General features: G+C 41.2%; 2 protein-coding genes across 4 annotated transcripts in view; one reads left to right on the forward strand and one right to left on the reverse strand.

Moving 5' to 3' along the window:
- LOC308478990 (uncharacterized protein) overlaps positions 1–25,552 on the forward strand; it is a 377,493-nt gene that overhangs the window by 46,186 nt on the left and 305,755 nt on the right. The gene's annotated exons all lie outside the window — the stretch shown is intronic.
- On the reverse strand, positions 9,816–24,066 carry IFT52 (intraflagellar transport 52). Of its 2 annotated transcripts, XM_081009152.1 has the most exons (14): positions 23,911–24,066; positions 22,053–22,177; positions 21,152–21,239; positions 19,946–20,075; positions 18,882–18,957; positions 18,701–18,772; positions 17,781–17,907; positions 16,486–16,572; positions 15,623–15,691; positions 14,657–14,811; positions 13,562–13,649; positions 11,472–11,580; positions 10,897–11,042; positions 9,816–10,148 (listed from the first exon to the last, which is right to left on the reverse strand). In XM_081009152.1, exons 1-14 carry the CDS (start codon positions 23,926–23,928, stop codon positions 10,101–10,103), a joined length of 1,338 nt encoding a protein of 445 aa, XP_080865278.1. In that variant the 5' UTR covers positions 23,929–24,066; the 3' UTR covers positions 9,816–10,100. The 2 variants fall into 2 exon arrangements, with proteins under 2 accessions (XP_080865278.1, XP_080865279.1); XM_081009153.1 differs by lacking the exons at positions 17,781–17,907; positions 18,882–18,957; positions 19,946–20,075; ... (1 more) ...; positions 22,053–22,177; positions 23,911–24,066.

The raw sequence follows: 25,552 nt of genomic DNA on the forward strand, positions 1-25,552 counted from the left end.
CTAAACGACTAAACAACAACAACAACATAGCTTAGGGCTCCACTCTCTTGGGGGCCGGCCCACAAAAAATTTAAAGGGAAAAAAAATGGGATGTACATTTCCAAAATACAAGATAAAAAACAAATAAAATAAAACCTACATACAGCAACAGTGTTTTGTGTTGTGTAGGCTCCTATGATGTAAGTCATGGGCCCTGCCTGCTAGCCTGCTCCCTAAAATATCACTGGTTTGCTCATTTATATATAGGGTGCCTACATTCTGCATGTGCAAATGGCTTCAGATACCTATTAGGTCCCTAAATTACCATATAGCATATATTCAACACAAAAACAGCAACAATTTGTTGTTGACGAAGGACACCTGGACATATCAAGGGCCCCATTACCTTCAGTAGCTGAGGACCTCATCAAACCTAAACCCAGGCCTGTCTTCCGGGCAGCTTAGTTGCCTGTTCCTGTTATTTCTTTGCAAATAAAGAATGCTGATTGTATTACAATATCAGGTTTCCCTTTGTTTCATTATCACATGACACAGTTGCTCCATTAAATGTAGATACGTATCCCTTTTTCTCCCCCCTGCTTCCAGTAGGTGGTAGGAAGATAAGCAGCTTGGGAGGCATCAAGAACTACCTCTCTGCATATGAACTGACCTGGACCCAGCAGTCATAATCTGAGGCCCTTCTTCATATGCCTCTTCTGTGAGAGGTCCAGAGTGTGGCAACACAAGAAGAGGCCTTTTCTGCGGTGGCTCCTCATTTGTGAAATGCTCTCCCCAAAGAGGTTTGCCTGGTGGCTAAGTTGCATATCTTTAGGCGCCAGGCAAAAAACATTCCTTTACTCCCAGGCCTTTGGCTAATTAAACAAGCTACGACCTTTTAAAAGTGTGTGTGTAATTGATTGTTACTAATTACAAGTAGGTAGCCGTGTTGGTTTTCCGTAGTCAAAACAAAATAAAAAAATTCCTTCCAGTAGCACCTTAGAGACCAACTAAGTTTGTTATTGGTATAAGCTTTCATGTGCATGCAGACTTCTTCAGATATCAATAACAAACTTAGTTGGTCTCCAAAGTACAACTGGAAGGAATTTTTTTATTTCGTTTTGATTGTTACTAAGTTGTGCATTTTTGTGTTTTTATATTGCAAACTGCCCTCTGATCCTCGGGTGAAGGGCAGTGTAGAAATTTAATAAATGACCAGTAGTAACAAAGAATAATAGTTGAATAATAAATCAAGTCATTTCCCCCCCTCAAAGCACGACTTCTTCACTGTACTAAATGTACAGGTCAGTTACTTGCTCCTGCAGTTGTTAAAAACAATAGCAAAGCTTTCGTTGACATCAGGTGGTTTCTCAAAAGAAAGCAAAACTCAGACATGATGTACTGTGTTGAGCTTGTACCTGCTTAGCCTTGAACAAGTCATTTTCCCCCAAGGACTGTTATGAAAACTGTGGTGATGTCCAATAGGTGGGATCTTGTGGGTCCTTTTGCTGAGATGGCTCCTTCTTGTCATGCCAAAGTCACCCAGCCTAGGAGGGCGCCCTTGACATTGAAATTCCGCTCATCCTAACAGATGTTATTGGAACAGCATGTACCATGGTCATAACAGGAAGAATAGCTTTTATCTGATTTACAACCAGCCACCAGTCTGGTGTTGGTTACACCCACTCCCACTGAATCTCAGACTCATTTGCGCCATGCATGATAATGCGACGCACCCAGTGGAGACTATTGGCCCTTTGATCCCTTTGTTGTTGTTGTTTTTAAAAAAATACTCTCTAATGTTGGGAAGACCACTTTATGCATCTGATGAGGTGGACTCCAGCCCATGAAAGCTTCTATCACAATATGTTGTTAGTCTTTAAGGTGCCACTGAAGTTCTTCTTACGGGTACAAACTATATTTGGGTATAGGTCTGATGTATTTCAGCAACTAGGGTGCCCCAATTGAAAGATTCCGTACCTGCAAAATGAAGGCAGGCACTAATCAGCACAGTAAGGGATTTCCAGAAGTCTTATATCTGGAATTAAGTCCCATTGACCTCAATGGACTTTGCACTGTTAACCGTTTTGTCAAGATTAGACATTTGTTGTCACTGCCGGTAGATGGCGCTGATGTTTCTTATAAACTCAACAAATGAAACCGATTTGTAAAAAAATGTTACATAAAAAAAAAAAAATACAAGAGAGACATTGCACATACCTTTGTAAATCAAGAAAATCTTCAAGCACCCTGGTGGCTCTGGTGATTTGAAAGGCAACACTCAGCTATCATATGCATTCTAGGTGCCACCACAAATGCAACTGCAGTATGGGCAGTCCGTGTGGTTTGTGCCTTCTTAGGAGTCGGGGTAAGAAAGCATGTTTAAGTTGAAAGTACGGTAAGTCCCTTTGAGTTTAATGGGAATTTAGGCTGCAGTCCTTCCTAGGGAGTAAGCCCTGTGAATTCAGCAGGCCTTAACAAACGTGTTGGAGTGTACTGCATCTCAAACTGCATGGAATAGCAGCCTAAGGCACTGAACTTTTGTGGGACTTACGGTACTTTTGACCAAAAATGCATCGGCTAGGGCTTTGTAGCACTGTGTTTCAACACATCAACCAGAATGATCCACCTTTATCAAGGTGACGGACAGGTTCCATGATTATGTAGCTCACTCCTTTTTTTAAAAAAAAAGGTAGCTTTTTTAAAAAAATGTATTTTTAGTAAAGATTTTCTTGATTTACAAAGGTATGTGCAATGTCTCATTATTATTTTTTACATGTAACATTTTTTTACAAAACGGTTTCATCTGTTGAGATATTAGGAAGAAAAGGGGGAAAGAGGTGGCGGGGGGGGGGAAAGATGAGTGGGGGTGGGGTCGGGTGGCCATATTTCTATTTTACTTAATATATGTGGGGTTTTGTATCAGCATTGCTTGTGCAGGTTCTCTGCTGTTCACTTGTGTTCCTTTGGTGGTGAGAGAGGTTGGCCACAATCAAAAAACAATGGGAGGATGACATCGGCTATGAGATTAACCCCACTCAATGAACCAGAATGTGGTCTAAACCCCCCTTTAAATCCATATCAACAGAAAGAAAAGAACTCACTCTGAAAATCACCTACAGGTGGTACCTAACACCAAGAAAACTAGCGCTAATACGCCCAGGAACCTCACCAAAATGCTGGAGAGGGTGCACCTCCACAGGCACATACCTCCGCATGTGGTGGGAGTGTCCCAGAATCCAACTATTCTGGACAACAGCCATATGAGAAATATGTAAAATAACCAAGCAAGTATTAGAAATCACCCCAGAATTGGCCCTACTAAACCTCTTCCAAGACAACAATGCCCACTTACACCACAAAGAACTCATAACCCACCTACTCTCAGCAGCCAGAAACATCATAACCAGACACTGGAGAAACCTGTCAGTAGCTCACTCCTTTGGAGCACAGGTAGGTAGCCGTGTTGGTCTGCCATAGTTGAAACAAACAAACAAAAAATCCTTCCACACACAAAAGCTCATATCAATAACAAACTTAGTTGGTCTCTAAGGTGCTACTGGAAGCAATTTTTTCCTTTTGAGCATTTATATAGAATTTATATAGAATCATGTTGTTTATGGCACCCGTCTTTCTCAGGAGACAATGGAGGAGTGTGCCTTTGGGGGTTAAGTCAAGCTGTTGGACATGGAATCTCAGAATCATGGAGTTGGAAGGGACCCCGAGGGTTATATATCCAACCCCCTGGAATGCAGGATTTATTAATTTATTAATCTGTCCCTTTGCTTCAGTGTGTGAGAAAGTGCCTATCTCTGTGTGTTGGTTCAGCGAACACTTTGAAAACACATTTCACATTCACTTATTTTTTTAAAATGCACATTGTTCTAATGGCCAGGGTATGCACCATGACTGCTGTTTACTCAGACGTAAATCCCATTGAGTCCAATGGGTCTTACTCGCAAGCAAACATGATTCTTCTGTATCACTGAAGCCCATTATGTTTCTCTGCACTGCATTCCTCTCATACTGAAATGCAAAACAGCTCAGAAGATGGAGAGAGCCACCACCTCCCCCGTTGCCTAGGCAACCAGATAAAGAAAGGTGCTAGCTTTCACATGTGCCTTCTGGCAAGTATTCTTTTAACACTCACTCCCCCCTCAACCAGCAATACAGCAAGGAATTGTCTAGAGAAAACAGAACGCGGTTCTATAAAGTCACAGAAACATTTCTACTCAAAGTAGGATCTTTTGTTTTGCGAATTTTGGATAGAAACGCTTATTTCTCCCCAGCCTGAGTTTCAAGGCCATCTTTCACCAGCCAGCTGCCAGCCATATCTTTTGGATGGAACTCCCATCAAGCCCCAGCCAGCACAGAGGGCGTCAGGTTGAGGAGGGCTCACCTAGGTTGTTTAACAGCTTCATAGCATACAACAGATGTAGCAACCTCTCCATGCCAAGAGGAACTGCGCCCACTGCAGCTGGTAAAGAAGCAGGAGTAACAGCGCTAATTGGACCAAGGGATTCAATTGTGCCTTCACTAGCTGCACAACGAATAATACTGGAGAAAATGATAGCTGAAAGCTTGTCACCGTTTTGTGACATCTTGCTTGGTCCTAATAAAAGTATTGCTTTTAAAATAGATTAATATCCAGGTTTTTTGCTTATGGACCAACTCATTTCCCTTTGATTTTTGTGCCCTGGAGAATTTAACAAACCTAGCCATTCCCGGAGGGATCTACATACAGAGGAAGTTTTCATTTCTTTTCTGCCACGTTTTGAGGATTACATCCCCTTAAACCTACAGAATTTGTCTTCAATTGTCTCTTTTCACCCAAATTGATCTCCAGCTATGCTAATATAAAGGCAAACATGTTTCTCTCTACTTCTGCTTTCTGCCTAACCAGAAACCTGTGAGTTTTACTCCAGGTGCAGGACAGATCTGGGTAACAGCCAGACTTTAAAATAGGGAGCAACCATGGCTTCTTCATCCCAAAATCTTTGGTATGTAATCTGATGTCTGTAGCATCTAAAGGAGGCTTTTCCAGTCTACAACATCCAGCTTAACACTATTTTGGGCTGCACTATTTTATGACATTTCAGTTTGTCCTAATAAAAGTATTGCCCAGTGGTAGCCAATTCATACAAGGGCACCTTAATCACTCATCAATATTATTACAGCATAAACATTTGTGGACTAGATTGCACATGGTGATAAAGGTTGAGCAGTTGTAAGCAGTGAGACCAGAGGGAATAAAATGTAAGTACTGTAATAATATAATGACAGTTCAGTTACAGCTAAAATGCATGCACAGTGATTCTTGACAGCAGAGGTGAGAGGTGATAAAACAATCAACTTAGTAATGGCCAAATTAATTAACATATATAGTGGGGGAAAGAAATATGGCTTCTATTCAGACCCAAATGAATAGAGCTGAACTTCTTGATCAATTGCAATTCAGTTGCTTCCGTCCTCAGGAAATAGTTGCAATTAATACTTTTAAGCTCTCCTGGTTCAAAGATCCAGGTTGTATACTTAAGGGGAACAAAATTGTTGCAGGGTTGATAACTAAAACAGTTTCAGGTGGTGTCTTCCAAATACCCTTGCAAACTAGCTTAATTAGAAAATTAAGAAAGTGTGCCACAATCTGTCATGAGGATTTATAAGAATCAGCTGTAGTGGCGCTACTTAAGAAGACTGCTGTTTATGAGGGGGGAAAGTAAGTAAAACTCTTAGAAGTGGGTTTTGATAAGTAAAGAAACCTACAGTGTTAAAAATAAGTGATTGCCTTTATTAGTTTCTGTTTAAAGGTTTTTTTTTGGGCGGGGTGGTGGTGGAATAAGTATAGCTTAGTAGTAAAGTATTGATATTAAATTAGGAAGCTATCACTTCAGACCTAAGCCAGCAGAACTTCAGTTTTCTAGTTATTAGCCAGATCTCTTCCTTTGACTCATGAGTTCAGCTGTGAAACTATATTAGCTCTTTCTGAACTGTGTCTATTTTAGGTTATGATCTTGGGCCAAAGAAATAACTGCTTTTCTTATTCTGGGGAGATTGAAATATACCCTGTTAAGTTCTTGACTTCTTCTTTTTTTAAAAATGTCTTTGTTCCCTTGTCAGCTTCCTCTACTCTAGGCTTTGCAGAGAAACTTGCCTTCGTAGAGGAGTATGCAGATTTCAGGCCAGTGGGGGGCAGTGTGAAGACTTGGCTTTTGGCTTTGCTGTGTTGCAGGGCCAACCCCCTAGCATTCAATGGAGTGAGGCAACTGCTGATAGGCAGTGGCAGTGGCAAGGTGTCGTAAGGCTAGGGCTCTGTGGGCGACACACAGCTTGCCATGCTCCTGTTAAACTAGTTTAGTATAATATTTTCTATATTAGTTGGCAGCGGCTCTCCAGGGTTTCGGACAATAGACTTTTCCCAGCCTTACATGGAGGCCATAGGTGCCAACTCCCTGGGACCCTGGGTGCCCAAGCACCCACAAAATTCTCCATGAAGGGTCCGGGCACCCACAAATTTTGATGCCAAGGAGCATACATGCTGTATGGCACCCACAGCCCCTGGCACCCATGGTCGTGGGGCCAAGTTGGCACTCCTGGTGCAGACAGGGGGTTGAATTAGGAATCTTCCGTTTGCTCCACCTCTGAGCTCTGACTCCCCATTGCCAGTGTTAAAGCAAGATTCTGCTCCCAGTCCAGTAGTTCCCTGCCCATAGAAATGTGTGTGTGTCTGTTTTGGGTGGGTGCCATATTGTCTTTTGCATCTCCCTAACCCAATATTTAAGTGGACACCCCTGGCCTAAGTCCATTTTAGTGAATGCACATTGTTCCCTAGTGTTAAATTTTAGACTGGAGGCTCTTGATGGCAAAAACCTGCCCTCTTGGACTTTTAAGTGCTAGATACATAATACCTTCGCTATAATCCTATACATGCACAAAGCATATTCTGAATAAATAAGCTTTGGATCACGCTGCATGATGAAATAAAATTATCTGGCATTAGTAGAGAAAAAGCAAGTGTCTAAATCTAGTTGGTAACTTGGGGTGATGGTTCACTGAATAAACAAAACTCCTTTGAATTCCATCTCCAGGTGCCCCTAGGATTCTGAACTGACCTCTTTTCCTTGGGAACCAAAAATGTCTTCTCAAAACTGTTCTAGTTCTCTGTCACTGAAAGACATATTTGAAAATGGATTTCTGATTGGTGCTTCTGGTTACAGCATCTCTCCGGGTAGCAGCTGTTTCCTAGAAATGAGCAGCATCCCCCAGCCTGATGCATGTGACAGTGCAAGCAAGATGCAGAATGTGACAAAGGGAAGCTCTCTGACTCTAAAGGCAACAGACTCCTCCATCAGCAGCACAAAGGAGAACCTGCAGGCCTCATCGGATGCTCTTGCATCTTTCTGCAAGACTCCCATCCAGCCATGTGCCTTTGACTTATCAAGCTCAAGCTCTGCAAATGACAGCAAAACCAATGACACAGAGGGTGTGTTCCACAATACCAAATCTTCTACTCCATGCAGGGAAGATAATCCCTCTAAACCGACAACTGAGAATATGTCGAAGAGCTCTGAAATAAATGATGTTGCAGTCTTCAAGAAGCCGCCACCGCCACCACCAATATTGGAGATCTCTGGAATACAAGCCACTCTGGGCAATGTACTTTCTCCAGAAGCAAGCTTAGAAGAATTTGGGTCCCTGGGCTCTATGAAGCTTGATACACCATCTCTGGAGATGTCAAACCTTGCTATGCCTCTGGGTGGTGGTAGTGCTGTGTCTGTTACTATTACAAGACACTAGACTCCTGCACTTTGATCTAATGTTTCACTGGTTGGGCAAAAGCCCCAGGTGGTTTGCACCATCCAGCCGTCTTGCTATGTTTCTTGCATTCTCTTTTCTAGCTAACAAGTGAAGCATAAATGCAAATAAAGAACTGGTCACATAAGGCACTCGTGCTACATGGACAAAGGCATGAAACCATCCGACAAGGAAGCACCTGAACAACTCTGTCCTTTTCTTGCTGAAGGTAACTCAGAGGCCTGTGTGGTCAACCCTAACTGGTAGCTGAACAGCCATACTTCAGAGCTGAACAAGCTTTAGGGGGATGTTTAACAAGCCCCAACAGCCAAGAGGCAACTGCCGCTTCCCACTCCAGCTGGTGGTAAATGGTTGTTGCTCTGCTAATGACTTGGAAGTGAGACTTGCGTATGCTGTTCAGCTTGTTGCAAGATTAGGTATTTTATGTAAACAGGCAGTACCATTTCTCTGGACAACATTCATACCGTCTACTGTAAATAGAACATCATTGATTTCCTAATTATCATGTCTAGTCTACTCTGGTCTAGTTGGTACAGTGCCACATGGTTTTTGATCACGTGTAGTGATACCCGCATGATTGAAAGCTTTTTTCCAGTGAGCACTTTTTCACATAGTTATTTGTCATGGCTTCCCCATACAATAATCACCTTAGTACAGGGTAAAATGATTTTACACTTTTGCAGTTCTGCTTTGGGTGACTGCCATCTTAAATACAAAGTTAAGTTTACACATGCTGCAGTGGTTACTGCAAACAGAGGCCTGTTCCCACTAGAAAGAGAAGTTAAGAAACATATTGCAGCTGTTATTCTAAAGCCCATTATTCCAATTGCATATTTTGGAGTGTGATGTCAATAAATTGTGCTCATCTAAAATGTGGGTTGCAACATACTTGCTCCCCCAGCCTACTTCAGTCTCGGTTCACCCTTCACATCTATTTACTAATTCTCAGGGGATTGTAATAATGGCAAGAAGATCATAACCTCTAGAATGAGTCTGTGAAGTGTTCTTCAAATTGGCCATACTCTCAAGATCATAGCCTTAGTAACAGAACACAATTCTTTTCATCTTTTATGTTTTAGGATTCACTACCCTTATATTTTCAATTATCCCTCCAAGTGAGGAGGGACTGAGGCCTGACTGACCAAAATTGCCAAAGCAAAATTCCACATTCAAAGCATCCTTTTGAAAGAGGCTTTTTTTTCTCTTTTTTAAGAGGATCAGAAATCACCCACAATGGTGAGATGCCATGTATGAGTCAAATCTAAAAGTGAGAGTTTATAGATGCAGTTTACAACTTTGTAGCTTTCCAAGTCTTGGTATTTGCCCTGCAAACTTATATCATTATGTTGCTAAAATGCAGCAGTTGGAATGCGCATCTTTTGATTTCTTAAAATTGTATGCATTTCTCATGGCTTTTGACTGTTACTTTTAAGTATTCTAAACTCTTATAAGTTTTGCCAGCTCTGTCATGCCATGCATCTGTCAAGGCAGATAAGTGACATTAATGATCTGAAAAGGAGCAAGTGCCCAGATGAGGTTGGAAAAACCACACACAGTGGGTGGGAGACATACACTTGCCTTTAGAATATACCAGGCACCCCCAACCTTCAGCTGTTTTGGACTACAACTCCCATCATCCCTGACCACTGGTCCTGTTAGCTAGGGATCATGGGAATTGTAGGCCAAAACATCTGGAAGGCCGCAGGTTGGGGATGCCTGGAATATACTCTCCTAAACATCCACTCCAAGGCAATCCCTAACTTGCAAGAGGATTTACAGGACATGGTTGCAGCAGGGGAGCTACAGTAAAGACCAAACAAGGCCATTAGTCAGAATGTGCAAAATCTTGAGTAAAAAGGAGTAAGCAAGCTTGTGACAACACCCACCCTACTTACAGGTATATGCTATTTGTTGTATAGCCATGCTTTTACCTTCTAGAAGATTATCTGCCTCTTCCCCACTGTATATGCATACTGTATTAATCCACACACAGAGACGCATTTAAGGGTGACAGCTAGAAACAAGAATTTTAGGTTGTACAAAATGTGATATTTATTTGTTTATAAATAGAAATATTAAATATGGAATGCTTCATACATAAGAAATTATCAAAATTATTGCTGCCTATAAGGCAATCCCTCATTTGGCTTCGGCATTTTAGACTATCTACATATTTGTAAGGTAACATAGGGTACAGAAAATGGCAGGAAGAAGCAAAGCAAGCCAGTTTATTGAAGAAAAAAAAGCCAAAACAAAATAAGAGAAGCTGTTCTATTATCCTTCCCTGTGACATCAAATTTCCTTTCAAATATTCAAAAGCCACCCTGGAATCCAGCTTCACTTGTATCAATATCGTGCTCCTTTAAAGAAAAGAAAAAGGATATTTGTCAATACATACAAATGACTCTAGGCTCCTTTGCATTTTCAGGGTCCAAAATAAAATTTAAATGGTCTTGAAGGTTTTCAGCTCCTAGACTTTGGGAACAATGTATCGGCCCTGGGCCATAAACTCTTGCCCATGTTTAACAGATTAGGAGCACCCTGAAGGCTCACACACTCTTCTTCCCCACTCTTCTCATGTAAATTCCTCTTCCTATTTGCACAGCTGACTATCGATGTCCGTAAAAATGTTACCACTAACCAGTTTGTAGTCACAGCTAGAAATGGGATTGCAAACTCTGGGTTTAGACAGCCCTGGTTAGCATTAACATTGGTGCACATATAACACTGCCCGAGGGTTGCCGCTAAAATGAAGGAGGGAATCTGGCAGTCAAGAAAGGAGGAAGCATAAAGTCTAATATGCTCAACTATCAACTAGGTATTTAATATTGCTTTCTATAAGGAGCACACAGAATCACAAAAAAGCTAGAAAGAATTCTCTCCACCCATCTTTTTTTTTTCTTCTGAAAGAGGTGTTGGAACAGAATACTCAATTAACTTGAAAAGCAAATTAGATAAAGCTCAAGTCCTATTTTATTATTAATTTTAATGTGGTGCCTCCTCTATAGATCACCGAGATCAGGGAGTCTGTTTTCCCAGAAACCTGGCTTTCATATCTTTCCCAATGACCATTGGACAGGGCTTCGAGAAAAATGCCTATTAGTTTACCTGATTTAACTTCTTGAACTCCACCACTTGAAAGAAAATGTGCTCCAGGATATGTTTGGCATCTTGCTGCTCCTTTGGTAGTTTGTTAGTTACCCCAAGGATGTCCCCACATTTTCTGACATAGAATTCCAGATCATCTTCAGTGCCTAATAAGGACATATTTGCCAAATCATTTGAAGATATTATATGGGTTTCCACAAGCAGAGAAGGGATGCAGAGCCTATATGCAGCCACACATTACTAGACCACAGGATCCTTCATCCCTGACCACTGGGGCTGGGCTGGTGGTAATTGGTGTCCAATAACATCCAAAGGGCTACATATTATCTATCCTGATCTAGAGTACCTCCATTAGCATGGAGGAAACAGATTTAAAAGATCTGGTTTTCTTAACAAAATGCAAAGCATTTTGGAAAAATTTTAAGGTATGCATAATATGGAGGACTTCAGTAATTTTCAGCTTTCTAAAGTGTGCCCTGGAGATAAAAGTTTGAGAAGCTCTTCATCTAGAAAGTTCCCCTGCCCATCCCACAAATAGTTTAACAATCCCAAGTTCAAATGTTTGCACTACTTACATTTGTTTGTTATTTGAGCAAGGCGAGCTTTCTCAGAAGAGAAAGTTTCATCCAAATCAAACAGGTCCAGGCTAGGAGGAGGCAGCTCTCTGAAGGCTGGTGGAAAAACCTAGTAAGAGATTAGGCAAAACTTAACAAGCTGAGTCTGCCCATACTTGTTCAGAGAAAAAGAGCATTGGTGCAGGCTCTAATTAAACTACTCGCATGCTGTAATCTTGTTTATACAATGTAAGCTTCAGAAAGTAAACTATTCTGTTTATAGCCCCTTCAAAAACATATACAGGTTTGACATTTCCAATTTCTACTTCGGGAAAATCAGTGACATTCAGCTTAAGCATTTTGGTGAGACGAAAGCAGGCACCAGATTACTTGTTTCCTAACCACACGATGTCAGGTCTTGGAAGGGTTAGAGTGTGTTCAGGGCATAGCCTGAATTGAGAGAAATGTGAGTAGCTGCAAGGACTGGACACATAAAATAAGTTAGGCTGTCCATGTAGGAAATTTCTAACTTTGAGGAATGATGGGCAGAACATAATGTCTGGGTTAAACTTTTCCTCATTTTTACTGCCTTCCTTTGAAAAACAAACTTTTGTCACCTACAACAGCGTTTCCCAACCGGGGGCCATATGCCCCCGGGCCCTCTCATTTCAGGCGTCGGGGAAATGGCTTCCTCCCCCCCCCCCCAATTGGCTCTGCATCAGAAGAACAAAGCAATTAGAGTCCCTTGCCAGTTTAAGAGTGTTTAGTGATCACAGACAAAGAACAAAACAGCCATTCTCAAAGTTAAGGTGCTCCCAATTAAGTCTTCCTCCTACTTCTCCCTGAGCCATCCTTGTCACTTCCCCTTCTGGCAACCTGATCTTGCAACCACTGAGCCTTCTGCGTAGTAACCTTAGCAGCTCTCTTTGCCCTTGGTGAGAGAGGCTGGACAATTTCCAGCGAAGGGGAGCCAGTTATCTCTCTCTCTCTTCCTGTTCTGTTTCTCCGTTCCCCACTCAGCTCTGCCCAGCTTTTGTCTTCTGAATTATGTCCCTCTGCAAACCAATTCTCTAGATCTATACTGCTCTACTGTTCCTGGGCAGCTTCAGGAGCAGGAAGAGGGAGAGGTTCCCACCATTCCTCATCAGAGCTGTAATCCTCAGTCTGATCTCTGACACTCCAGGATATTCCAAGGGGTCCACAGGTGAAAAACACATAAATGGGACACCATGGCATGAGACTAGGGAGCAACAGAGGGGAAGTGAAAAGTGAAGAAACATAGAAAAATGACCAAGAAAAGAAAAAAGAAAACAAAGAAGTGAAGAAAATAGAAAAGAGAGAAGTAAAGGGAACAGAGAAGTGACCGTGATTCCCAATGGATGGAGTGCCACATGCACTTTGCAGCGACGTCGCTTCCAGTTCCTTCTCCCTCCCACTTCCGCACTCCACCACTGCATGCACCAAGCTGTCCACATGTTGTTTGTCATGGGCAATATGCGTGGCTGCAGCAGTGTTAGTGTGTGGGGTGCTGTTTCTTCGTGCAAGTATTACTGTGAAAGGAGGCATGTTGCTGCATGCAATTGTTACTCAGCCTCACGCAGAATCGGCTCAACGTAATGGACAGAGGTGATCTTCAGTTATCCCTCGCAGCAAAAGAACCAGATATAAAAAAGCTTGTTTCTGGTCACCAAGCACAAGGGTCACATTGATCGAGAAATACTTAAAGTATAATTTTTTTGTATTTTGTAGAAATTATAAATATATATAACATGTTCTATTTACAAACAAAACATCTGAATAGCTACCCTTTCTGCCAGTAGGACAGGGGGGCCACAGGAAGGAAACAAGGTCAGAAGGAGGCCACGGTAGGAAAAAGGTTGAGAAACACTGACCTACAAGTCATAGACCTGCTTCAACACACATTGTAACTTTCAGTCATTCCGCCAAGATGACTTGACCTGCCTGATCCTCTCTTCCTACCCAATAAGCCTTGAACTCTCCCTGCACTATATATTGTGTTGCCTCTTCTGTTTCTGAAATCACCCATCTATTCACCCTACTCATAAATGCTTGTAACCTTATTTCCTTCCTCTCCCAGGACAGTTACTTACAGCTGGCTGAAGTGCAGGCAACGGAGTTTCAAACTGAGGCTGAATTAGTTGGAGCGGTTCGTATTTCACATTCAGCTGCTCATAAGACCTGCAACGTATAACAATGTGTAAAGTTTGCAGCATTGGCTAAAGGTTTTTTGCTTTGGAGTTTTGGCATGCGTTAACAACTTTTACTATCACCACGAGTCCAGGATAGATATAAATTTAACTATGCCAAAATTATAACTAGGATTAGAAGTGTACATGGGCAAAACCCCAAATTTAACCACCTTTCTGCTGATGGTGCATAACATATTGAAATTCAAGTCAAAGTGCTGATACTGAACCTTAAAAATGCTGAACAGCTTGAGGCCACGTTATATGAAGGACTGCATCTGCCCATATGAACCTTGAAGACAACAGCATCAGAAGCTCTGCTTCTGTGCCACCTTTAAGATTGTTAAGATTGGTGGACACCAAGGATAGGGTCTTTGCAGTAGTGGCCCCTGTTCTTTGTAACTCCCAAAGGATACACAGTGGCCCTTTCAGTCTTGGTATTCAAAAAGACTTTAAAAATCCTACCTGTTTCAAGTGGCTTTTACCTGATGCACTTTGCTGCTGATTCTATTGCCTATTTTATACTGCTGCCTACTATTGTATATTTTAAATTTTTAAGAAGTATTTAACAAAATATATTTTTATTGTAATTTAATGTTTGTGTTATTGTTCTCCATCTTGTTCTCCAGCTTGAGAGGACTCTGTCCTCAAAGAGCCTATAAACAACGAAAATAATGCAATGAATAGGCCCTAAAATCTATTAAACTAAAATGAAGAAGAAAAAGACACTGAGTTGGATCCAGACTTTGCTGTCTGCAAATGGAAGATCTCCTTTTGTACACAGGAAACTTTTGATCAGGTGTGTGTGTGTGTGTGTGTGTGTGTGTGTGTGTAATGTGACTTCTGCTGATTCTCCCAGCCCCCAATCCTCTGGAGCAGAGTTTCACAGGGTGCAAAGTGATGGGGAAAACTGGTAAAAGTTGCCTCCTCACTCCTGCTGCTGGCAGCAAAATCTGGATTCAACCCATTGTTTTGGGAAACATAAATGAGGTCACCAACTTGATGATTTTCGGAAGTGCAGTGGTATCCAGCTGGTAAATAGACATGTCAAAAAGTGTTGTGAAGTCTCGTGGATTTTCATCTCCCTCCTGCAGGCAAACTCGCAGTCGCTCTGACAGGGTTGCTATATCTGGAAGCATCGTATAATCAGCTATCTGGAGGAAAAGCACACGGAAATTGCTGTGAACAAAGAGACAGCTCACACTAAAAATGGAACCTTTCCAGTGAGCTAAACAACTACATGATAAAAGAATTGCATCTTGAATCATATATCCAAGAAACAATACACTTAAGAGTGCGGATTTTAATTTAGTTTGGCCAATTTTCTAACCGTCATAGTTATGAGCACTTATATACATCTCTTGATATAGGAAACGGATTTCAAAAGCTTCTTCAACAGTTAATAAGTTTGGTCGAAATAAATTTATCTTCTGTACGTACTTCTAAATTCACATATATTATGATACCTCTTTATTTTTCATGATAAAACCTATTTGTTGATGGCAGACATCATAGGAAAGAAAATTAACTTTAATTTTTCATCTCAGTGTATTCTTCACAACATGACATTACTACAAACTGCTAAGTAATTTTAAAGTTTCAGATAATTGGAAAGTTGAAACAGTGATAGAACCGAATAAACTTTACAGAGCAAGTGTAAAAATTAACAACTCAACTTTTTGTCTTTAAGTTAAGAGTAGTCAATGGGGTCCACTCTAGATGTTATCGAACTCCCAACCCACATCAGTCCCAGTTCCCATGGCCAATGGTCAAGGATAATGGGAGTTGGAGCCTGCATCTAAAGGGCACAGCACCAGCTACCCCTGCTTTCAGCTTATCAAGGCTTTCTTCTTGGCAGGGACAAAAGTAAAAGATGCAAAAATAGAAATTCAGCAAAGTTGGCAGCTATACTTTATGATATACAAAGCTAATGTTACTAAATAATGTTGAATTAGTTCCCCTTACCTCGGGATCTTCTGCATCAATCTGGTTTAAATGGATGTCGCTTGTTGTAAGCCACTGGAACAGTACATCCTAAGAAACCAAAGAGCCCAGTTATAATTGTGGAATTCTTTGAATTATCAAGATTAACAGTGCAAAACAACAACAACAACAACAACAACAACAACAACAACAGAAGTTCCTTGGCATATTCAAACAATCACACTTAGGAGACGACACATATAGGTAAATTGGCTGGAAGCAGAAAACATTATTTAGAGTAAATGATTACAAGAGAGGTGGTGGCTGCATTCTGATGTCACACTAAACCAGTCCTGTCTTGCATCCCTTTCCTAGCCACCACTGGCAACCAGGAATTCTAAAGTGGAACTGCTTCCAGGTGAGTGAAAGCAAAAGAGTGCTCTGTTTTGCCAGCCAAATCATCTTCACTACTGGCTGCAGAGGTTTGTCACCTCCTCCATGGCCAGTATGGAATCTCATCTGGCTGATGAAGCAGAGTGCTCTGTTCCATTTCTCTAGCTTGACCAGCTCCTGCAGCCAATCGGAAGCCGCGGAAACTCCGTCGTATGTTTGGCTTCCAAAAATAGTTCGCAAACCGGAACAGTCACTTCTGGGGTTGCGGCGTTCAGGCGCCAAAACATTTGAGAACTAGGCTGTTCGAAAACCAAGGTACGACTGTATTGCAAAAAAGACTACATACCATAGCGTCCAAAAGAATCAAGTAGCAAAAACTTCAACTTAATATGGTTGAAAAGACAGCTCACTCTGCTGAATAACTCCTAAGCTTCAAATAAACCTGCTCAACTGATCGTTAGAGGGCATACATTATTAAAGTATTAGCAGTGAAGTTGACAACAGAGGCTCACCATAATCTTGCTGTTTTCTTCTTTTTCCAAATATTGGTCACTGAACATATGACAAGATCCTAGTACAGCTAACTTGCCACCTTGACTCTATCAAAGAAAAAATCAGTAGAACACATTCAATAACTTATACTGTACATCAATGCTTTGTCTTACCAGGTGTACTTTTTATATTACACTCTTTAACATTCTGCATTACTTTATTGCAGGATTGGGGAATCTGGTCTGACCAACAGGCCAGATCCCTCTGTCCACTACACCTCACAAGCCAGATGTGACAGGTGACCGTGGTATTTTCCTAGATTGGCTGTGTGGGATAGGTATTGGAGGCACAGTACTACAGTAGCTCTTTGAATTCCACCTCATGTGTCTTGAACAGATTTTAGATTTTCCTTCTGATCATTTTCTCTGCCCTAACAGACATTCTACTATTTTCTTCAGAATCCTCTTGCACATGTTCCAAACTGCCAATATCCCTATTATACCACGGTCCCCAGAACTGGACACAGTACTCCTGATCAGGTCTGACCAAGGCAGAACAGAGCAAACTAATACTTCCCTGTATCTAGACAATATATTTCTGTTGATGCAGCCTAGAATTGGCTGGGACACTAAAAATTAATTTGTCCAATAAAAGTCTCAGTTTTGAGGACACCATACACTCATATTACATGTTTCTAAGAAGGCATTAAAAGCTCATACAGATTATGAATGGACAGACACTACTGGGACAGAATAAAGAAAAGATTACAAGGCATACTTGTCTGGAATGCCTTTAATAACTGGGATAAACTATGTGTACAAATGTCAAGTTATCTTGTTTTTATCCATCTCAGTTGAATTTGTATGGATGCTTAACATGCTGTTCCCTTTTCCAAATATTTTGGGATAAGCTAAGAAAATAAGTAAGTAAATTCAAATGAACATATTTACCATACATTATTTAAAGTTAGTAAATTACACTAAAAATGAAGTAAAAGTATGATAATGTAAATTTACAACAGGGCCTATCTTTAGTTTTATTCACTTTTCAGCATTTTGTCTTAGAAGTGTTTTAGAAATGGTATAATTATTATTACTAATGACTGATAAAACTGGGGAGGAACTGCAATAACAGTTCAATGTGCTTCCCTACCCCTGTTATAGGTCAACTCTTTTCAAAGGTTCCAACATAAAGGAGCTTTTATCTGAATGCTTTCCTGCTAAAGTTGCACAAGATGTGCAAGTAACAGAAATTATGAACGAAGTTACAAAATATCATGTTTTACAAGTATTTGATGGCTCATGCAGTTATGTACCTTAAAGTGATAAAAAGCCAAGATGGGTCTATTAAGAGGAAAGCAGACAGATCCCGTGGACAGAACAGCCACTGCTGGTTTCATCACATTAAGTGTAGCACCAAATGGATACACAAAAGTGAGAGCCCTACAAAATAGTACAAAGACTGTCATAAGCATTTTCTATATTTCACAGAATTGCAATGCCGTCAAACACAATCAACCATTCTCTCTGTCCACACCCCTTCATGCTCTTCTGCTGGTAGGAGCTTTTTTTCTTTAAAAAAAGAAAAAAGATACCATGTCTTTGTAACACTCTAAAATTAATTGTGATGGCTTAGATCCAAAGAACCAAAAGTGGACAAAAAGTGCATTTGTACTGCTCAGCAAGCATTCACAGAAGTCTTCTATTTCTCCCGGAGCAGTACCACAATTTAGCAGAGGTTACAATACTGTATAGGCAACAGACTGAATAAGGAAGGAAAAAGGCTGAAGTTTATAGACTCCAGGCCACAAGAAAGTCTTGAGAAGGAACCTGTGCTTCAAAAAGAGCTTGTGACAATGCAATAACTTCTTGGGATTTGGGTGTCTCTTTTTAAAAACAGTGCTCTTCCATTGCATTGTGAGTGGAAGAGGCCTTCCAATAGTGGATACAAATCAGTAATTAAAAGGACTATACTTTACGATGTATTAAAATCCTGTTTATGTCCATAAACAGTAAAAAAAAAAAAATCCAGAACACTGTGCAAAACTGTTCCCTTCCTTGGATTTTGTAGCATTACTCCACTTAAGCAGCATTTCAAGAGGCAAAATACAAAATCTTAGGCATTAATTAGAATATTCTACATATTTCAAGAGCACTTCCCACACAATGCTTTATTATAACTTTTCAGAATGAACATTGATGGCATTTGTAACATGGCTGGAAAGAAGGTACTTACTGTGAATCATTTCCACTGTTGTCTTCATCTATTATCCCAGATACTGTTTTTCCAGCAGCTCTACTGATTTCCCTTATAGATGGAAACCCAAAAATAACTGATTTGTAGTTGCAAAATATAGCTAAGTTACACAAGATAAAATGTGAATGCACCCACATACCATCCACTATCAAATACTTACCGATTTAAAACTCCATTGGAGACCAAAGCTTCTTTAGGATGGAAGTATTTATAATACACATTTCTCACCACAGAGTCTTAAGAGAAACGAAAAATAATATTTTTCCCAGTAAGATGCAGCGCTGCAAAGTATGGGCTATGGATTCTAGATCCTGGTTCTCTCTAATTGTATGAAGGCTGATGTTGCCAACAAAGCACCTTCTGACTTCATATGACCCGCCCGCCCCCACCCTACTAAAATTTGGCTTGAAAGAAGAATAGTAGCCAATTGATTGGCTGCAGTGTGTGCCTGGCTGAGGTGTGCATGTGATGCCCACAACAGTTTCTGTTTGCAAATGTGCCCATGGTCCTTAAAAAGCTGGCAAATCTCTCATATTTTCCTTGTGGCAGCCCATAAGAAGATGCAGATGTACAATCATAGCAAAAGTACAAATGGAACAGTCACAAAGAAAGATAAGAGGTGCAGTGGCTCTTTTGCTGTATCAGAAGCAATTCATCAAGCTATTCACTTTAGGCCAAGGCAGTTCTACATCGCACATGAATCCACCTTCCCCAAGCCCTTGCACTGCTCTGCTCTTGCATCCACTGAATGCAGTCCATGCACTGAGGCCACAGAGAGGAGGGGCTGCTGAATGTTCGAATGTGCAGTGCACACAATGGTTTAAAGAAAAATGAAAATCACAGCACAACGGTACGCAGCAAGCAATACAGCAAGAGATGTTCACTTAGAGCCTAACAGAGAGAAACTCTGTGGACCTTGCTCTCTGCTCACACAGAGTTCAGGCCTGCCACCATACCAAATATCCCTCGGACTTGGATGTAATTTATCGTAGTACTGTTCACTTGCTTAGTATTTTCAAAATCAGCAAACATGGAAAAGGGAAGATGGTACAGCTACAATCATACTCTGTCACTAGCTCTTTTGGGACCTAGCAATATCAAATTAATAAAGCACACTCAAATTGCTTTAAATTGGGTCACTTGTTTGTGGTTTCTGACTATATGATATGCAAACATTCTCAAGACTGACCAAAGAAGAAAGCTTGTCCTCAGGTCAGTTATTACCATTATTGACCATGATCCCATATTCTTCCAATAAAAAGTTGATGTTGGTGTCATATCGAGATTCACCACCTTCTCCCAGCATCACCAGGATATCCCCACCACTTTCTAGATACTTCTTCAGAACCTCAAACTGTAAAGGAAAAAAGCAACAAAGTCTTGAGTGCCAGGATGAAAGGTTTTCCTGCTTTTACACAATTTAACCCTTGAAAATTAGAATAGCAACACAACACAGCTTGCACATCCTTACAAATACTGTCCCCTTTGGTAAAGAAACCCCATCTTATTATTCTTACAAGACAAAGGGGAAATTAACCCTAAAGATGGTTAAAGTTTAAGCAGTGCAAATAGGCATTTAAGCTAACAAACTACCTGCTGTTTGGCATACCGCAGAACAGGGCTAACTTTAGTCTTTCATAGTTCACTTTCTTTTCTTTTCTGTTTTTCATCTGTGAGTCCACCAATGTGTTTTAAATTTATCAAGTATAAGTGCATACTCAAGGTCTCTTTACAAGTTATGGCATAATTAATCCGCTCTAAGCAATTCTGAATAGGCATTCATGTTTAGTGCTTTAGTGGATTACATTTAGGCTGTAGTCCTAAAACTACTTACCTGACAGTAAGCCCCACTGAATCCAACAGGACAGACTTCTGAGTAGACATGGTTAGAATTGTACAGTTAGGGCGGTGTTCAGCTAAATAATTTAGTGATTGTCCCTCTGCACACTGTCTCCAGATTTGCTGCAGAGGACTGGAGGAATGTGTAGAACAGATTTATGGGGTGCACAGGGGAGGAGAGGGGGAGAATGTTCCATTGCATAAGGAAAAATCCTTGCACTGACAGAACGTGAACCTTAACGCTGCACTGAATTCTGCCCTATGTCTAGCACTCTTTGCAAAAATCCCAACAAGAAGGCATTAGGTAATCCATTAGTAAACAGTGAACAGCCCACCTAACATACATACAGGGTACAGCACTGTGGCTCAGACACATTTGCAAGGCACCAGTCCTGCCCCAGATCATACAAAACAGGATGGCCAGAGTGTACATCATCCTGCTCTGCTTCTATGAATCCAAAAAGCGTATAAGATGTGATGTAAGAGAACCACTGAATCCTGAAGAAGTTCACAGGATCAAAATACTAGACAAGATCAGCAAGGTAAATAGATCTTTAAGCAGTTATTGAGGTATTTAAGACATTTACATACTTCAGCAGCTGTGAACTTTTCCCTAGGTCCTGATGTAATCCAGAGTTTTACTCCGGTCAGCTTCTCTGAAGTTATTTCATCTTTTAAACTATGGACAAATTAATAGAAGACATGTTACCCAATAACGCATATCATTGGCAAACCACAATTCCAGGATTGGACATAACACAAAGACAGTGATCGTGTTTTGTTTTTTCTCAGCAGGGAGAAGGAAAAGAGCCATTTTAGCGGTGTTCAGGGTGAACTATGGCTTACTGTGGCATGCATGCTGGGTCAATACCTCAATTATCTAGGCAGATGTTGCATTATAATGTATTTTTAATTTTCTTCTCTACTTTGAAAATGACTACAAAAATAAGAAGGTATTCAACCCTAAAATAAAGACTGATGTCCTGAACAAGATTACCAAATCTCATTCTATTATCAAAATGTTCAAGGGAGATATATTACAAACCACGAAGACCTAATGCCAAATGCATATAGGTATATTAAGCTAAAAGCCTCATTTCACTTGCACAATTATCCCCACAATGAGGTTGAAGGGCTGATGCTTTAAAGAACAGGGGCTTAGACCCATCTTGAAAAGCTGTGGTTGAGGTAAGGCTTGAATGAAAGACTATGAAACCCACACTCTGCCAATATCCTATACTAACAAAATAAGCTTGTTTAAAATCTGCAATCAGATATACAGATATTGTACAAGATACGATGAGAGCAAAAATTTAACTGTAATGGGGCAGCCATTGTCCTGGGTACTTTCAAGCAATTTTATGCCTTCATCAAACTTCAATGCTGGTCTAGAAACAAAAGATGGCTCGCCTTCTCCTCTCAGAACAGCAGTAGTAAAAAGCAGGAAGCTAACACAGATCAGAAAAAAGAAAACAATACATACTCCACTCACCTCTGTATCTTCCAGTTGCTTCGAAGCTTTTTTTGTAGAATCCTATAACCATTGTTCATAGTAAAAATTTCCTTTTTAGAAGCATTGAAGACGATTATATTACGAAGTTCTCCCTCCATAGTTACCTCAAAAATGAAAGAGCACAGGCAAATAAACAAAAAACAAAGCAAAATGAAAAAGTGCTATCATTATTCAGAAATTCTAAGAACCCTTCCCAGATTAATGTAGAATTAATGAATACCCACAATTAACCAAATAACATTATGTTTTATTGATTGATCTAGCACGGTGGAAAGAAAGAAAATCTGGGTTCTCTGCAAGGATTTTTGACTTCCAACTTTCCAAATGCCCGAACCTGCCAAAAAGAATGCTAGTGAAAATTAAGAAAGCTTGGGGCGACAAGTGTATTTTGGAGTGGTATGTCAGCTTTGTTTGGTTCTTAGCTATGACTTTTGTATCAGGCTACAGCTAGTGGATCTAAGAGTTCTAGAAAGCAAAGCCACCCTGTTCCAGCAATTGGGACAATAAAATAGTAGACCAGAATCTCTTGTTCTTGAGCTATATTACTACACACTCTCTCCAAGGGCTAGTTCCCAGGACTCTTTTGGGAGAGCTATAGCAGTGAATAAGCTGGCATAAAATCATTACAAGCTTGCAGTGCTGAGATTTCCTAAGCATTTGTAGTTCGAAAAATGAGGGTAATTCTATCAGTAAGTCTATGATTTGGCACTGAGGAACAGAAATACAGTAAGTAGATTTGGAAGCAAGTAGGAGTTGCATCTAGTAATTAAAAAAACAATCTGCCTGAAATTGCATTTTTACAAAAGTTTATCTTAATCCCATTATAGAATCTCCCTCTCCAGAGGCTGAAGCATGAAGAATCATGATGTAGCTGGTGTTTTCTGACACAGCCATGGCACGAAAACATGGATCTGAGGCATTGGGCAGATTTTTCACATAGGTTTTATACAGAAAGCCACCAAAACCACTATGACGTCTGTTGTCACAGGCACCTCAAATCTCAGTGTAACCAGCACCTCAAAACTCACATTAACAGCATTAACCATTGGATCTAGGCCTAGGGGGCACAGATCCTTACAGATTCTTGAACAGGAGCCTCTCCCTCAAACCACCATCAAATCACATTACATCTGTACAGTATCCTCAGACCGTGCCACAATGTTTCTGGTGTTGGCTGACATGTTACAGATGTCATGTTTTTAATAGTAGGGGTTTTTTGGGGGGGGGGGGGATCAGTATAAAAATATTGCAAGTTTGCTGCACCACAAAGTGTGGGATCTATTCCTGCACTGCAGGAGATTGGACTAGATGATCCTCAGGGTTGCTTACAACTCTACAATTCTCTGATTCTGTATAATTCAGTCTGTTAGGCGCAGATATGATCTGTGATTTGATGGTGGTTTCCATGTACCCTATTTTTTAAAAAATCAAATTCAAGAGGACTCTTGGACTGGGGTAATGTTTGTTTGAGGGGGCTTTTGTTGCTGCTACTGAATTTTTTTTGTACATTTGTTTTGGATCTTATTATGATTTATGTGGGAATTTTCCAATATGGTTGCATGCTTTTGGATGTGTTTTATTTACTGCTCCTGCCTGCTTTTGCTGTGTTTGTAATTATGCAATTCCCGCCCCGTCCCCCGTTTGTAAGCCGCCTTTCAGCATGGTTTTTCTGGCTACGGAAAGGCGGGAGGCAACTAAAATTTACCAGCTCGGACTTCTACAAGGTCCCAAGGTGAGGGGAGCCAGGGTCGTGCCTACAAAGTAACCCTCCGCCTCCATAAATGGTCCCGAGGGAGGGGGAAGCATCTCTACACCGCCACCACAAAAGTTGACTTACCTGCGGGGTCGCCACCATCCTTTCCCCGTCCCCTCCAACCGCGGAGCAGCAGCAACGCGCGGTAACTAAGGGCCTTCTCCCTCCTTAGCAACGCGAGCCCTTTCCGTCTGCGCAGGCGCCCAAAGCGACTTCGCTGGCAAAAGCAGGAGGCGGGGGAGAGCAAGGGAAGGCGCCTTGCGTCCGACGTGATGACGTCACAGGCCCGCCAAGAGTCTCCTTGAGCTTCAGGGAAAAGGCTCATTCAGCGGTGGAATCTTCCATTCTCGATGGTGGAGGGGAGTCCGCCAACGTCGGCAGCGGCAGGAGCAGGGAAAATCTCTCTTGGCAACGTGTGTTGTTGTTGTTTTTTGCTTTGGAAGAGTTTTGGAAACAGCAGAGGGCAGTGGATGTGGTGTAGTGTGACTTGAAGGGTTAGACCTAAATCCCAGAAATCTCATTCTCCCCCCTCCCCACTTTCGTGCTGAGTAGCAGCACGTTCCTAACATGTACTGTATTATTCTGTTGGTCATTTTGTCACTATTTCTTGTGTTGTCGCTTCAGCTCTCTTGGGAACTCGTACCCGTTTATGTTTTATGTTTACTGGCAAGCAATTAATACATAAGCAACAAATAAATAAAAAGGAGTCTCCCTCCTACATAATGCAGCTAATTACATATTGCAAAAAAGAGGAAATGGATCACACCCACCAACACCCACAAAAGGGCAGACATTGGCACATGCTAATTACTATGTATGGGTACAAATTCAGAAATAGTTGCTGTGTTTTAAAGAGAAATACAATATATCTCACCACCGTGGGGAGACGATGACCTGTGTTGCTTGCTCAGTCTGTTGTTCGGGTGCTGAAAGTTGTTGGCCCCTGCCCTCCTTCCTTAAAGCTCTTTTATCTTTAAACCGGTCAGCTCTTCAAGCAGAGGACTGTCTTTAGTCTTTAGTAAACTAGCACACATGGCCATTTTGAGCCCTCACTCTTCCCCACCCCTCCAACACACACACACCCACACACACCCCTGCTTATGTGATACCTATGGTTTGTTCTCACCTGCTATGGAAGAGAACACTCCAAGAGAGTTTGCAATTGCTTGCAAGACAGAACCAAGGGATGAGAGGCTTTCAGGTCAATGTGCAGAATTGCAGCCCCTCTCTAATGTATTTCAATAATGACCATTTGAAGATGGGTGCATTACTTGGCTATACAGTGGTACCTCAGGTTAAGTACTTAATTTGTTCCGGAGGTCCGTTCTTAACCTGAAACCGTTCTTAACCTGAAGCACCACTTTAGCTAATGGGGCCTCCTGCTGCCGCCGGAGCACGATTTCTGTTTTCATCCTGAAGCAAAGTTCTTAACCCGAGGTACTATTTCTGGGTTAGCGGAGTCTGTAACCTGAAGCGTCTGTAACCCGAGGTACCACTGTATTGCAAAACATGCAGGCTAGGGAATTGAATCGCAATCCATTTCAATTATTGTCCAATACATGTGTCAAGACTACCTTGTGTGTTTTCAGGTGAGGATAAGAAAATAAGAAGAGCCTAGTATTGGGTCAGGCCTGTGGCCCATCTAGCCCAACATCCAGCTGCTTGTGGGAAAGCTGTGATTTCCATTAACTGGTGTTCAGAAGCATACTGCCTCCACCACCACTAG

The sequence above is a fragment of the Podarcis pityusensis genome (assembly GCF_964106645.2).
Source record: "Podarcis pityusensis genome assembly, chromosome: 6".
In the NCBI taxonomy this organism is placed as follows: domain Eukaryota; kingdom Metazoa; phylum Chordata; class Lepidosauria; order Squamata; family Lacertidae; genus Podarcis; species Podarcis pityusensis.

Excerpts from the sequence above, each read along its gene's own strand:
- IFT52 (XM_081009152.1), bottom strand. Across the intron at positions 16,573-17,780 it reads TGGCTTTTTATCACTTTAAG|AGTCAAGGTGGCAAGTTAGC; the intron begins GTACATAACTGC and ends TTTCTTTGATAG. Across the intron at positions 14,812-15,622 it reads TTGATGCAGAAGATCCCGAG|ATAGCTGATTATACGATGCT; the intron begins GTAAGGGGAACT and ends CTTTTCCTCCAG.